Here is a 13,897-nt window from a genome sequence, read left to right as displayed (position 1 = left end):
TTTAAGAGCCACCCACAATCTCTCTGAAAAAGCTACAACATCATCTCTCTGGTTTTGATTTGTTTTGTTTTTTTATACGAAGTGTCTGGAATTTTCTAATTGCCTTTCTGATCTCTTTTAACCCCATGGATTCTGGGTGATTCAGTTTCACTGTCTGTGAGATCTTTGTGTCTCTACTTAATAATGCCGCGTAAATTAATTACTGATCACTGAGCCCATGTGCGCTTTGATCTCGGACTATTCTCCGTCATTTTTGAAAGAGTCTGAAAGCGGCGGCAGAAAGTCTCATTCACAGCATTGTGGAAGCGGACACATTTCAGGTCAATCTTTGTCAAGATACCGCATCACTGATTCTAGAATGAACCTATTTGTGGGAGACAAAACCGGAGAGAAGATTTTTACTGTCAGGAGTTGAAATGAGAGACTGAGGTTTCCTACAACAGCGGGGTTTCTGGTAAATGTACTTATTATTGAGGCCGAGCTTGAACAAGGGAAACAAGTGACTGAGAACTGATCTGTCAGCTCATTGACGAAATAGTACAATAGCGAAAATGAACACGCACATGGGGTCAGTGGTCAGTAATTAATTTACACGGCATTATTAAGTAGAGACACAAAGATCTCAAGTGAACGCGAATCACCCAGAATCCATGGGGTTAAAACAGATATCACAAAGGCAATTAGAAAGTTCCGGACCCTTTGTATAAAAAAAACAAATTGATACCGTCCGGATGATGTTGTACCTTTTTCAGAGAGGTTGTGGGTGGCTCTTAAAAGAGCCGTTGTGTTTGGGATGTTTTTCAGTCCATTGTGCAGTTTTAATTGGAGCTGGTGTACTTGGACACCGCCTTTGTCCCTTCTGACACGGCGTGCTTGGCCAGCTCCCCGGGCAGCAGCAGGCGCACGGCGGTCTGGATCTCCCGGGAGCTGATGGTGCTGCGCTTGTTGTAATGGGCCAGCCGGGAAGCCTCACCCGCGATGCGCTCGAAAATATCGTTCACAAACGAGTTCATGATGCTCATGGCCTTGGAGGGGTCAACCTGCTTCATCACTTTGCAGATGTAGATGGAGTAACTCACCTTCCTCGACTTTCTCCGCTTCTTGCCGCCCTTTGCTGACGGTTTACTCACAGTTTTCTTGGCGCCCTTCTTAGCGGCTGCTTTCTTCTTCTCCTCAACCATCTTCAGATCCAATTGCAGACACAGAAATAAACCAAACCCCTTCCGAGTGCGGATTAAATAGACAATCCCACAGCTCTATGCTAATGAGGGATGGGGGAAAGTTAAGATTGTGATTGGGTGATTGGGAGTGATTTCAAAACGGTTTTATATTGTAATTCTCTAATTGGTGTCTTCCGCCATCCAATCAGAATAAATATTTGCAACCAATCACAAACACCCTTCCTGCAATCAGGAAGGATATTTCACAAAGATTCTCCAGTCCCCGTTTATAGTATAACAGTCGTTCCCTGTGTAAAGCTCCCTGGAAATGTCCTGGCTGTTGTTGGGAGGACACTTATTGACTGATTCTGTGTCGTTGTGTCTCTGCTATTGCATGTGAGTGTGCAATTAATTCCGTTTATTTTACTCTCTGCTACTGTGTTTGAGTGTTTTATGTAATCTGGTAGCTCTCAGTCTCTGGTTCCGTGTCAGTGCGCCATTTTCCCACACTCGCTTGGCCAGTCTGGACATACCAGTGGAAGCCTTTCCCATGTGCTTGTTGACTTCTGCATCGGGAGACAGGTTACTGGTGATAGTTGAGCCTGGATAGGTAAACTCTTGAACCACTTCCAGAGCGTGTTCACCCATATTGATGGATGGAGTATTTATAATGTCCTGTCCCATGATGTTCGTTTTCTTCAGGCTGATGGTTAGGCCAAATTCGTTGCAGGCAGCCGCAATGCTGTCAGTGAGTCTCTGCAGACACTCTTCAGTGTGGGATGTTAATGCAGCATCGTCAGCAAAGAGGAGTTCCCTGATGCGGACTTTCTGTACTTTGCTCTTCGCTCTTAGACGGGCAAGGTTGAACAAACTGCCATCTGATCTTGTGTGGAGGAAAATTCCTTCTTCTGATGACTTGAACGCATGTGAGAGCAGCAGGGAGAAGAAGATCTCAAACAGTGCAGGTGCGAGAACACTGCTATGTCCAGACTGGCCAAGTGAGTGTGGGGAAATGGCACACTGACACGGAACACAAAAGTCCAAGTATATCAAACCTGAGTCCTCAGTACTTTGCTCTACGGCAGCGAGGCCTGGACAACGTATGTCAGCCAAGAGCGACGTCTCAATACATTCCATCTTTGCTGCCTCTGGAGAATCCTTGGCATCAGGTGGCAGGACCGTATCTCCAACACAGAAGTCCTTGAGGCGGTCAACATCCCCAGCATATACACCCTACGGAGCCAGCGGCGCTTGAGATGGCTTGGCCAAGTGAGCCGCATGGAAGATGGCAGGATCCCGAAGGACACATTGTACAGCGAGCTCGTCACTGGTATCAGAACCACCGACCATCCATGTCTCTGCTTTAAAGTCGTTTGCAAACACGACATGAAGTCCTGTGACATTGATCACAAGTCGTGGGAGTCAGTTGCCAGTGATCGCCAGAGCTGGCGGACAGCCATAAATGCGGAGCTAAAGTGTGGTGAGTCGAAGAGACTTAGCATTTGGCAAGGAAAAAGACAGAAGCTCAAGGGGAGAGACAACTGTGTAACAGCCCTGACAACCAATTTTATCTGCAGCACCTGTGGAAGAGTCTGTCGCTCTAGAATTTGCCTTTATAGCCATTCCAGACGCTGCTTCACAAACCACTGACAAGCTCCATGAGCTTACCCATTGTCGCTCGAGACAAGGAGGCCAAAGAAGAAGAAGAAGAAAAGAAGTCTCCGGTGGTGTGTGGATTCATTCTGTATCTATCAAACTCTAGGACTGTGAGTGTGACATCCATTCTGTATCTGTCAGACTCTGGTACTGTGAGTGTGACATCCATTCTGTATCTGTCAGACTCTAGGACTGTGAGTGTGACATCCATTCTGTATCTGTCAGACTCTAGGACTGTGAGTGTGACATCCATTCTGTATCTATCAGACTCTAGGACTGTGAGTGTGACATCCATTCTGTATCTGTCAGACTCTGGTACTGTGAGTGTGACATCCATTCTGTATCTGTCAGACTCTGGTACTGTGAGTGTGACATCCATTCTGTATCTGTCAGTCTCTGGCACTGTGAGTGTGACATCCATTCTGTATCTGTCAGTCTCTGGTACTGTGAGTATCAGGAGATGAGGTGGAGTGTTGCGGCAAGGATGATGGAAAAGAGCATTGGTGCGATGACACAGACTTGCTCGACCCCAGTTGGCATTGGGATTGGGTCAGTGGTAGGTCCGTTGGAAGGATTACAGCTTGCATGTCATCATGCAGTCGTCAGAGGATGATGATGAATTTCTCTGGGCAGCCAAATTTGAGGACGTTCCATAATCCCTCCTGGTTGGTAGAGTCGAAGGCCTTTGTCAGGTCAGAGAAAACCAGGTATAAAGGTTGTTGCTGCTCCCTCCATTTTCTTGGAGTTGTCTTGCTGTGAAGATCATGTCCATTGTGCTTCTTGATGGACAGAATCCACATTGTGATTCCACTCTTCAACCACGGGGAGGAGGCAGTTGAGAGGGACTCTTGTGATGGCCTTCCCTGTGGCGGACAGCAGGGATACCCCTCTGTAGTTACCACAGTCAGTCTTGTCACCTTCTTTAAAGATGATCACTATTACAGTGTCTCGGAGATCCCCTGTCATGCTCTCCTCCTTCCAAATGAGGGAAATGAGACCATGCATTTGTGTCAAGAGTGCTTCTCTGCCAGATTTTAGAATTTTGATGGGAATTCCATCTATGCCAGCGGCCTTATTGTTTTTTTAGCTGTCAGATGGCCTTTTCAATCTCTGTCAGCCTGGGATTGTGCTGACAGCACGGTGGGTAGCATGCTGTGGAATGCGGTCAAGGGCACTCGCATCAAGGACTGAGTCTCAATTGAGGAGATCTTCAAAGTGCTCCTTGCAACGATTGCAGACTGCCTATCTGTCCTTGATCAATGTCACTCCAATCTTTTGCTCTCAGTGGGGTAGGTCCTTGGGTACGTGGGCCGTGAATGGTCTTGACTGTGCTGAGGAATCCACACATGTCGTGGCTGTCAGCTAATGTTTGTAGTTCCAGTGTTCTTTCAGCCCATCAGCTGTTCTTTCGGTCGCATGTGTAGATCTACTCTTCAGGACGAGTGAGAAACTATTTAACCTATGTTGCCTTCAGTCCAGATGTAAGGCCACTCCAACCTCTGTCATCAAGATGCAGTATGCTAACGACGCCTGCGTATGTGCACACTCAGAGGCCAAGCGTCAAACCCTGATCAATGCATTCACGGAGGTGTATGAAATAATTGGCCTTAAGCAAAACATCCAGAAGACAAAGGTCCTCTACCAGCCTGCTCCCCGACACTGCCCCTCGACTATCAAAATCCACGGTGAACCACTGGGCAATGTGGATCACTGCTCATACCTTGGGAACCTCCTGTCACCAAGGGCAGATATCGACGATGACACGCAGCATCACGTCTAGCGTGTCAGCGTAGCCTTCAGTCATCTGAGGAAAAGAATGTTTGATGACAAAGAACTCAAATTAGCCACCAAGCTCATGGTTGACATGGCTGCAGTGTTACCTGCCCTCCTGTATGTGTCAGAAATATGGACACTGTACAGCAGACATCTCAAAGCCCTGGAGAGATATCACCGGTGGTGATTCAGCAAGATCCTGCAAATTCAGTTGCAGGACAGGCGCTGCAATATCAGTGTCCTCGCTCAGGCCAACATCCCCAGTATCGAGACACTGGTCATGGCTAGTCAGTTATGTTGGATGGGCCACATCATCCCCATGACTGACGCCAGAGTCCCAAAACAAGCTTTCTACTCTGAACTCCTTCAGGGCAAGAAGCTACCAGGAGGGCAGAGGAAACATTACAAGAATTTCCTTCAAGACATCCTGAAAAAATGTGACATCTGCACTGATTCATGGGCATCTCTTGCCTGAGACCACCCAAAATGGAGAAGAAGCATCCGCGAAGGTGCCAGCCAGTTTGAAATTCGTCGACATGCCCAGGAAGCAACCAAATGCAAACAGTGGAAGGAGTATTTGGAAATTGGAGAATCCCATTCACCCACTTCACCAAGCACCATCTGCCCCACCTGTGGCCGAGTGTGTGGATCAAGAATTGGACTATTCAGTTGCCTAAGGAACCACAACCCTGGAGTGGAAGAAAGTCATCCTCATTCCAGAGGGAGTTCCGAAGAAGAAGTTTAGTGTGACATCCATTCTGCATCTGTCAGTCTCTGGTTTTGAATATGAGTGTGGGATTCATTCAGTATCTGTCGGTCCCTTGTACTGTGTTTGAGTGCAGTTTTCAGGCTGTATATATTAGTATCTTGTGTGTGAGTTTTGTATTCATCTGCATCTTTCAACCTCTAACACATTATTTGAGTTTTGTAGTCATTCTGAACTGACCCTTGGTAATGTATGTGTGTTTGAGGGTGATTGTTTACCTGTTAATCTGTTGTACTGTACATGAGTGTGAGATTCATTCTGTATAACTCTATCTCTGTTCTTGTTGTGTGTGTGTGATTCATTCTGTATGCTCCATCTCTGATATCGCATATATGTGTGGTATCAATTCCATTTCTGTCATTTCTGGTACTGTATATGAGTGTTTACTTCATTCTGTAACTGTCAGTCTCTGGCACTGTATGCACGTTCTGGATCCATTTTGTAACTATCAGTCTCTCGCAGAGTGTGAATGTGGAATTAATTTTGTATCTGTCCATCTCTAGTGTCATGTGTAAATTTGGAGTTCATTCTGAATTGGTCATTGGTTCTGGATCTGCCATTCTCTAGTACAGTTTGTGAATGTGGGATTCGTTCTGTACCTGTCACTCACTGGTACTTTGTGAAAGTGTGTGATACATTCTGTATCTCTCGGCCTCTGGTAGTGTGTGTGATTGTGGGATGAATTAATTAGCAGTCAGTGGTGCTCGATGTGAATGTGGAAATCATTCTGTAACTCAGTCTGATATTGTTCTGTGAGGGTGGGAATCACATGTATCTTTCAATCCCTGGTGCTGTGTGTGAGCATGGGATTCATTCTGTACCTGTCAGTCAAACTGTATGTATCTGTGGGATTTATTCTGTACCTTTCAGTCGCTGGTATTTTGTACAAAAGTGGGATTAATTCTAGATCCACTGCCACACACTGGTTGAGTGTGTGTGTGTGCAAGAAGATAAAAAGATACGAAATAGGAGCAGGAGATGGCCATTTGGCCCATCGAGCCTGCTTCGCCATTCAATAAGATCGGGGCTGTTCTGATTATGGCCTTAGCTCCACTTTCCTGCCTGCGCCCATGACCATTGACTGCCTTTTCGATCAAAAATCTGTCTATCACAGCCTTGAATATATTCAATGACCCAGCCTCCACAGTCCTCTGGAGAACAGAATTCCAAAGATGAACAACCCTCTGAGCGAAGAAATTCCTCCTCATCTCCTTCTTGAATGGAAGGCCACTTATCTTGAAACTGTGGCCCCGAATTCTACATTCCCCCACAAGGAGAAACATCCTCTCAGCATCTCCCTGTCCAGCCCACTGAGAATCTTATAGGTTTCAATAAGATCACCTCTCAATCATCTAAACTCCAGTGAGTATAGGCCCAACCTGCTCAACTTTTTCTCATAAGTCAATCCAACTTCCTAAGTATCAGCCGAGTGAACCTTCTCTGAACTGATTCCAATGCACGTATAGCCCTCCTTAAGTAAGGAGACCACAACTGTGTGGAGTACTTTAGTTGGAATGTCACTAATGCCCTGTACAGTTACAGCAAATCTTCCCTACTTTTAAACTCCATTCCCCACGCTAAAAATGCCAGCATTCCAGTTGCCTTCCTAATTACTTGCTATAGCTGCATGCTAACTATTTTGTAATTCATGTATCTGGACACACAGATCCCTTGGTACAGCAGCATTCGGCAGTCTGTCTCTATGTAAGTAATATTCTGTTTTTCTATTCTTCCTGCCAAAGCAGTCAATCTTACATTTTCCCATATTATACTCCATCTGCCAAACCTTTGCCCACTGATTTAACCTATCTATATCTCTTTGCAGACACTTTGAGTACTTCTCACAAATTGCTTTCCTACCTATCGTTGTACCATCCATAAATTTGGATTTACACTCGGTCCCTTCATGCAAGTTATTAATAAAGACCATAAAGATTGAGGCACCAGCACTGATCCCTGTGGCACTCCATTAGTTACACTTTGCCAATTTCAAAATTCCCCAATTATCCCTACTCTGTTTCTTGTGAGTTAGCCAATACTATATCCATGTGCGTGCAGTTTTTAGATTGTGTCTATCAGTGTCTGTTATTCTGAGTTTTGGACTCTTCCTCAATCGACTTACCAGGGGTAAGCAATGGGGTGCAGGTCTCTGGCACAGAGTCTGTCCCTGTTGCTCAGAAGGGAAAGGGGAAGAGGAGCAGAGCATTAGTCATTGGGGACTCCATAGTTAGGGGAACAGATCGGAGGTTCTGTGGGAACGAGAGAGACTCACGGTTGGTGTGTTGCCTCCCAGGTGCCAGGGTACGTGATGTCTCCGAGCGTGTTTTTGGGATCCTTAAGGGGGAGGGGGAGCAACCCCAAGACGTGGTCCACATAGGCACCAACGACATAGGTAGGAAGAGAGATGGGGATTTAAGACAGAAATTCAGGGAGCCAGGGTGGAAGCTTAGAGCGAGAACAACCAGAGTTGTTATCTCTGGGTTGTTGCCTGTGCCACGTGCTAGCGAAGAGAGGAATAGGGAGAGAGAGGAGTTGAACACGTGGCTGCAGGGATGGTGTAGGAGGGAGTGTGTTGGTTTCCTGGATAATTGGGGCTCTTTCTGGGGTAGGTGGGACCTCTACAAACAGGATGGTCTTCACCTGAACCAGAGGGGTACCAATATCCTGGGGGGGAGATTTGTTAGTGCTCTTCGGGGGGGTTTAAACGAAATCAGCAGGGGAATGGGAACCTAAATTGTAGTTCCAGTGGACAGGCTGTTGAGAGTAGTGAGGTAGGGGATAAGGTTACAGGGACGCAAGAGGGCACTGGCAAGCAAGAACTTGGTTTAAAGTGTGTCTACTTCAACGCCAGGAGCATCCGGAATAAGGTGGGTGAGCTTGCAGCATGGGTTGGTACCTGGGATCCAGATGTTGTGGCCATTTCACAGACATGGGTAGAACAGGGGCAGGAATTGATGTTGCAAGTTCCGGGATTTAGATGCTTCAGGAAGAACAGAGAAGAGGGTAAAAGAGGGGGGGAGGGGGGGGGAGGGTGTGGCATTGTTAATCAAGGAAAGTATTACAGCGGCAGAAAGGACGTTTGAGGACTCGTCTACTGAGGTAGTATGGGCCTAGGTTAGAAACAGGAGAGGAGAGGTCACCCTGTTGGGAGTTTTCTATAGACCTCCGAATAGTTCCAGAGATGTAGAGGAAAGGATAGCAAAGATGATTCTCGACAGGAGCGAGAGTAACAGGGTAGTGGTTATGGGGGACTTTAACTTTCCAAATATTGACTGGAAATACTATAGTTCGAGTACTTTAGATGGGTCAGTTTTTGTCCAGTGTGTGCAGGAGGGTTTTCTGACACAGTATGTGGACAGGCCAACCAGGGGCGATGCCACATTGGATTTGGTACTGGGTAATGAACCCGGCCAGGTGTTCGATTTAGATGTAGGTGAGCACTTTGGCGATAGTGATCACAATTCGGTTAGGTTTACCTTAGCGATGGGCAGGGACAGGTATATACCGCAGGGCAAGAATTATAGCAAGGGGAAAGGAAATTATGACGCGATTAGGCAAGATTTAGGATGTGTAGGATGGGGAAGGAAACTGCAGGGGATGGGCACAAACGAAATGTGGAGCTTATTCAAGGAGCAGCGAATGCGTGTCCTTGATAAGTATGTACCTGTCAGGCAGGGAGGAAGTTGTCGAGCGAGGGAGCCGTGGTTTACTCAAGAAGTTGAAGCACTTGTCAAGAGGAAGAGGGCGGCTTATGTTCGGATGAGACGTGAAGGCTCAGTTAGGGCGCTTGAGAGTAACAAGCTAGCCAGGAAGGATGTAAAGGGAGGGCTAAGCAGAGCAAGGAGAGGACACGAGAAGTCATTGGCGGATAGGATCAAAGAAAACCCTCGGCTTTCTATAGGTATATCAGGAATAAACGAATGATAAGAGTTAGAACAGGGCCAATCAAGGATAGTAGTGGGAAGTTTTGTGCGGAATCAGAGGAGATAGGGGAAGCGTTAAATGAATATTTTTCGTTAGTATTTACAGTAGAAAAAGAAAATGTTGCCGAGGAGATTACTGAGATACAGCCTACTGGGCTAGATGGGATTGAGATTCACAAGGGGGAGGTGTTAGCAATTTTGGAAAGAGTGAAAATAGATAAGTCCCCTGGGCCAGATGGGATTTATCCTAGGATTCTCTGGGAAGCCAGGGAGGAGATTGCAGAGCCGTTGTTGTTGATCTTTATGTCGTCATTGTCGACAGGAGTAGTGCCGGAGGACTGGAGGATAGCAAATGTTGTCCCCTTGTTCAAGAAGGGGAGTAGAGACAGCCTGGTAATTATAGACCTGTCAGCCTTACTTCGGTTGTGGGTAAAATGTTGGAAAAGGTTATAAGAGACAGGATTTATAATCATCTTGAAAAGAATAAGTTCATTTGCGATAGCACGGTTTTGTGAAAGGTAGGTCGTGCCTCACAAACCTTATTGAGTTTTTCGAGAAGGTGACCAAACAGGTGGATGAGGGTAAAGCCGTGGATGTGGTGTATATGGATTTCAGTAAGGCGTTTGATAAGGTTCCCCACGGTAGGCTATTGCAGAAAATACGGAAGTATGGGGTTGAAGGTGATTTAGAGCTTTGGATCAGAAATTGGCTAGCTGAAAGAAGACAGAGGGTGGTGGTTGATGGCAAATGTTCATCCTGGAATTTAGTTACTAGTGGTGTACCGCAAGGTTTTGTTTTGGGGCCACTGCTGTTTGTCATTTTTATAAACGACCTGGATGAGGGTGTAGAAGGGTGGGTTAGTAAATTTGCGGATGACACGAAGGTCGGTGGAGTTGTGGATAATGTCGAAGGGTGTGGTAGGGTACAGAGGGACATAGATAGGCTGCAGAGCTGGGCTGAGAGATGGCAAATGGAGTTTAATGCGGAGAAGTGTGAGGTGATTCACTTTGGAAGGAGTAACAGCAATGCAGAGTACTGGGCTAATGGGAAGATTCTTGGTAGTGTAGATGAGCAGAGAGATCTTGGTATCCAGGTACATAAATCCCTGAAAGTTGCTACCCAGGTTAATAGGGCTGTTAAGAAGGCATATGGTGTGTTAGCTTTTATTAGTAGGGGGATCGAGTTTCGGAGCCACGAGGTCATGATGCAGCTGTACAAAACTCTGGTGAGGCCGCACCTTGAGTATTGCGTGCAGTTCTGGTCACCGCATTATAGGAAGGATGTGGAAGCTTTGGAAAGGGTGCAGAGGAGATTTACTTGGATGTTGCCTGGGATGGATGGAAGGACTTACGAGGAAAGGCTGAGGGACTTGGGGTTGTTTTCGTTAGAGAGAAGGAGGAGGAGAGGTGACTTAGTAGAGACATACAAGATAATCAGAGGGTTAGATAGGGTGGATAGTGAGAGTCTTTTTCCTCGGATGAGGATGGCAAACACGAGGGGACATAGCTTTAAGTTGAGGGGTGAAAGATATAGGACAGATGTCAGAGGTAGTTTCTTTACGCAGAGAGTAGTAGGGGCGTGGAACGCCCTGCCTGCAACAGTAGTAGACTCGCCAACTTTAAGGGCATTTAAGTGGTCATTGGATAGACATATGGATGTAAATGGAATAGTGTAGGTCAGATGATCGGCGCAACATCGAGGGCCGAAGGGCCTGTACTGCGCTGTAATATTCTAATTCTAAAAAAAAATCTCTCAGTGCTACTATTTGTGTGTTAGGTTGCTTTAGATGACTCAGGCTGAGGTACTGTCAGTGAGTGCAGTAATCAACCTATACCTTTCAGCATCTGGCACTGAGCATGTGTTTCAAAATCACTCTCTAACTGTCAGTGTCTGGTACTCTGTGTGATTGTGGGATTCATTATATAACCTTCCGTCCCTGGGACTGTGCAAGTCTGGATTTATTCTACATAAAAATTCAGCACAGCAACAGGCCACTGATGTGGCAGGTTTTAAGCAGACAGGTAGATACATAAATCCTGTTTGACGTTTTGCCTAGTATTAAATAGTATCTGTCACTGTGAACACAATAGTGAAATATAATGTATCCTACAATCTGATACAGGATTGGTGTGCAAGTGTAACTCAGGCTGTACACATCAATTTGATCAGTGCCATTCTGTCTAACTCTGAGTGAGAATCTTGGACTTGCATGTGAAATGAGCTCAGTCTGGAATTGTACAGTATCTTCCATCTGACACTATATGAGGTTTTAGGACTGGTATGTAATTTATAGCTCAGACTATACTAATCAAATTTATATTGTATCTTTTAGTTTCACAATCCGGATGAGTTTTAAAGTGGAATCTGAGTTTGTACCTCTGCAATCTGATTATGCACTTGAGATTTGTATCTAATGTATATGTCTGGACACATTATGTGAATTAATACTGATAATAAAGTCAAAACCCGTGTAAATATTAGGCTGGCATTTAACTTGAATCTCGGAGCACTTCATTGAGATTATTTCTGTAACTTTGAAACAGCAACCATGTGTCAGTTCTATGTGTATTTAATTTGTAGCTGAGGTTGCTCTATTGTGGGATTGACACACTGATAATTTGATAGTGGGTGAGAATTTGGACTGGGATTTATGTATCTACCTGTCAGTGGTACTGAGTTGGGGGTGACATGAAAACAACGTGCGTCTCTCCTGCTCCATTTGATTGATGGATTGAAAATGTGTCTCTGGATCTGTTTCTGCTGTCTGAGACTGTGGAACTGATGACCTGTCTGTGTCTCTGCACTCTGTGAGTGATAATGTACGGACTGTGTGTGAGAAGGAGCTGGTGACACTCTTCCATGTAACTTGGTGGAGGAAATATCATATTTATTTTGGTTCATTCAATTATTTGCCTGTTTGAACAAAAGAATGTTTATAATTCAAATACTGGTGAGGTAGAAGATACAGGATTTTAATGAATTTAATCTCTCATAATAATTATCAACGCCCACAAAGGAAGCCCAGCCATACAAATATTATCGTTGTTTGACTGCACTGCAGTAACAGTTTCTTCCCATTCTGTCTCCCTCCCCTTATCCACACACAACCCGAGAATGGCCTCTCCCTTCCCCCACTCACTCCATGTTCCGGGACCAGTTCCTGCTCCACTCCGCCTCAAACAAACAGCCCCCGCCTGGCCCTGAACTTGCCACGGACTCGATGCTGATCTCTCAGTCCATCTGCGGACACGCTCCCAAAGCGATGTGCTGCTGCAAGGAGGCTGCTGTTTGCTCCCTTCCACTGGGACCGGGATCTCTCCATTCGCAGCTGTTTTAAACCATCTTCTTCCACTCACAGGCAGTGCTGGGGGAGGGGAGCGCAGGTGCAGATTTCTGCAACAATTCCGCAAGCAGAAACGTGGAAAAATTCCGGCACAGAATGAGGCCATTCGGCCCATCATGTCCGTGCCAGCGCAAAGCGAGCGATCCAGCCTGATCCCACAGTTTCTTGTTATTTGACAGTGAAGTGTGGAAACAGAAACGGACAGTCAGGATGTGGAAATTTACACAAAGAGAGTCTATTATCGGCACCAGGTGAGAAGTGTGAAGGACATTTTAAACAGCATCTGTTTGGTTTCATTTGAACGGTTAGACCATGGGAGCGGGAACTGGAAATCTGACCTGTGCAAAAGTCCCTGTTCCGTCGGTCAGTCCCATTCCTGGTCCAGTGGATTGTTTCTGGATGTTATTTAATTGTTGTAAAATGGCCAAAGCCCCTGGTATGCAGTAGCTGGGGGCTGCAGGACTGCAGTGGAATCAGACACTGACTCTATTTGTGTTGCTGGGTTTCCTTTGTGATTGTTCACAATGATTATTAATTGAAAAATTGTTTTGTTCACTTTTGTATCTTCTACCACATCTCTTCCTGAATTATAATAAATACATTTCCTTTCTACAGGCAAATACTTGATGGAAGCAGAATAAATGTCGTGATTCCTCGACACAAGAGGAAGTGCAGCCAGCTCCTCACACACAGTAAGTACAGTATCACTCACAGAGAGCAGAGGCATCAGTTCCACAATCACCGCCAGCAGAAGTAGTCAGACCGGCACTGATCCCACGTTCCAGAGACCAACAGTCAATCCAACAGTCACACAGAGCAGGAAAGATTGAGCTTGTTTCCATTTCACCCCAACTCAGTCCCACTGACAGGTAGATACATCAATCCCAGTCCAAAATCACACCCACTATCAGATTGCAAGACACGGTGTCACTCTCACAAGAGAGCATCCTGAACTACAAATTCAATGTCAGATGGAACAGACAAACAGTACCTGATTGTAAAATACAGAATTAATCTCAATAATGTACCCAGACTGCAGACTGAGCTACATGTTACACACCATTCCACAAATCTCACAAATAGTCAGAGTGGAAGACACAGTATTAATTCCATTCCTGCAAACTCAATGAACCTGACCATTACATACCAGGACATAAAACATATTGTAAGATGAAAGGACACAGACCTGAAATGTTAATTCTGTTTCTCTCTCCACATATGCTGCCTGAACTGTTGAGTATTTTGAGCATTTTTGTTTTTTTAAATTTCATATTTC

At 45.6% G+C, this 13,897-nt stretch overlaps 1 protein-coding gene across 1 annotated transcript; it reads right to left on the bottom strand.

Annotated features, from left to right (window-relative positions):
• Positions 1 to 830: 830 nt before the first annotated feature.
• On the bottom strand, positions 831 to 4,322 carry LOC137361700 (histone H2B-like; the record flags this gene model as incomplete). Its single annotated transcript, XM_068026402.1, has 2 exons — positions 4,314 to 4,322; positions 831 to 1,148 (listed from the first exon to the last, which is right to left on the bottom strand). Coding segments are annotated over exons 1-2 (327 nt in total), but the record flags the coding sequence as incomplete, so codon positions are not given.
• Between the last annotated feature and the right edge of the window lie 9,575 nt (positions 4,323 to 13,897).

The sequence above is a fragment of the Heterodontus francisci genome, unplaced genomic scaffold (genome assembly GCF_036365525.1).
Source record: "Heterodontus francisci isolate sHetFra1 unplaced genomic scaffold, sHetFra1.hap1 HAP1_SCAFFOLD_91, whole genome shotgun sequence".
Lineage (NCBI taxonomy): Eukaryota > Metazoa > Chordata > Chondrichthyes > Heterodontiformes > Heterodontidae > Heterodontus > Heterodontus francisci.
Note: the sequence above shows the minus strand (reverse complement) of the source record. Positions and strands in the feature narration are given on the sequence as shown.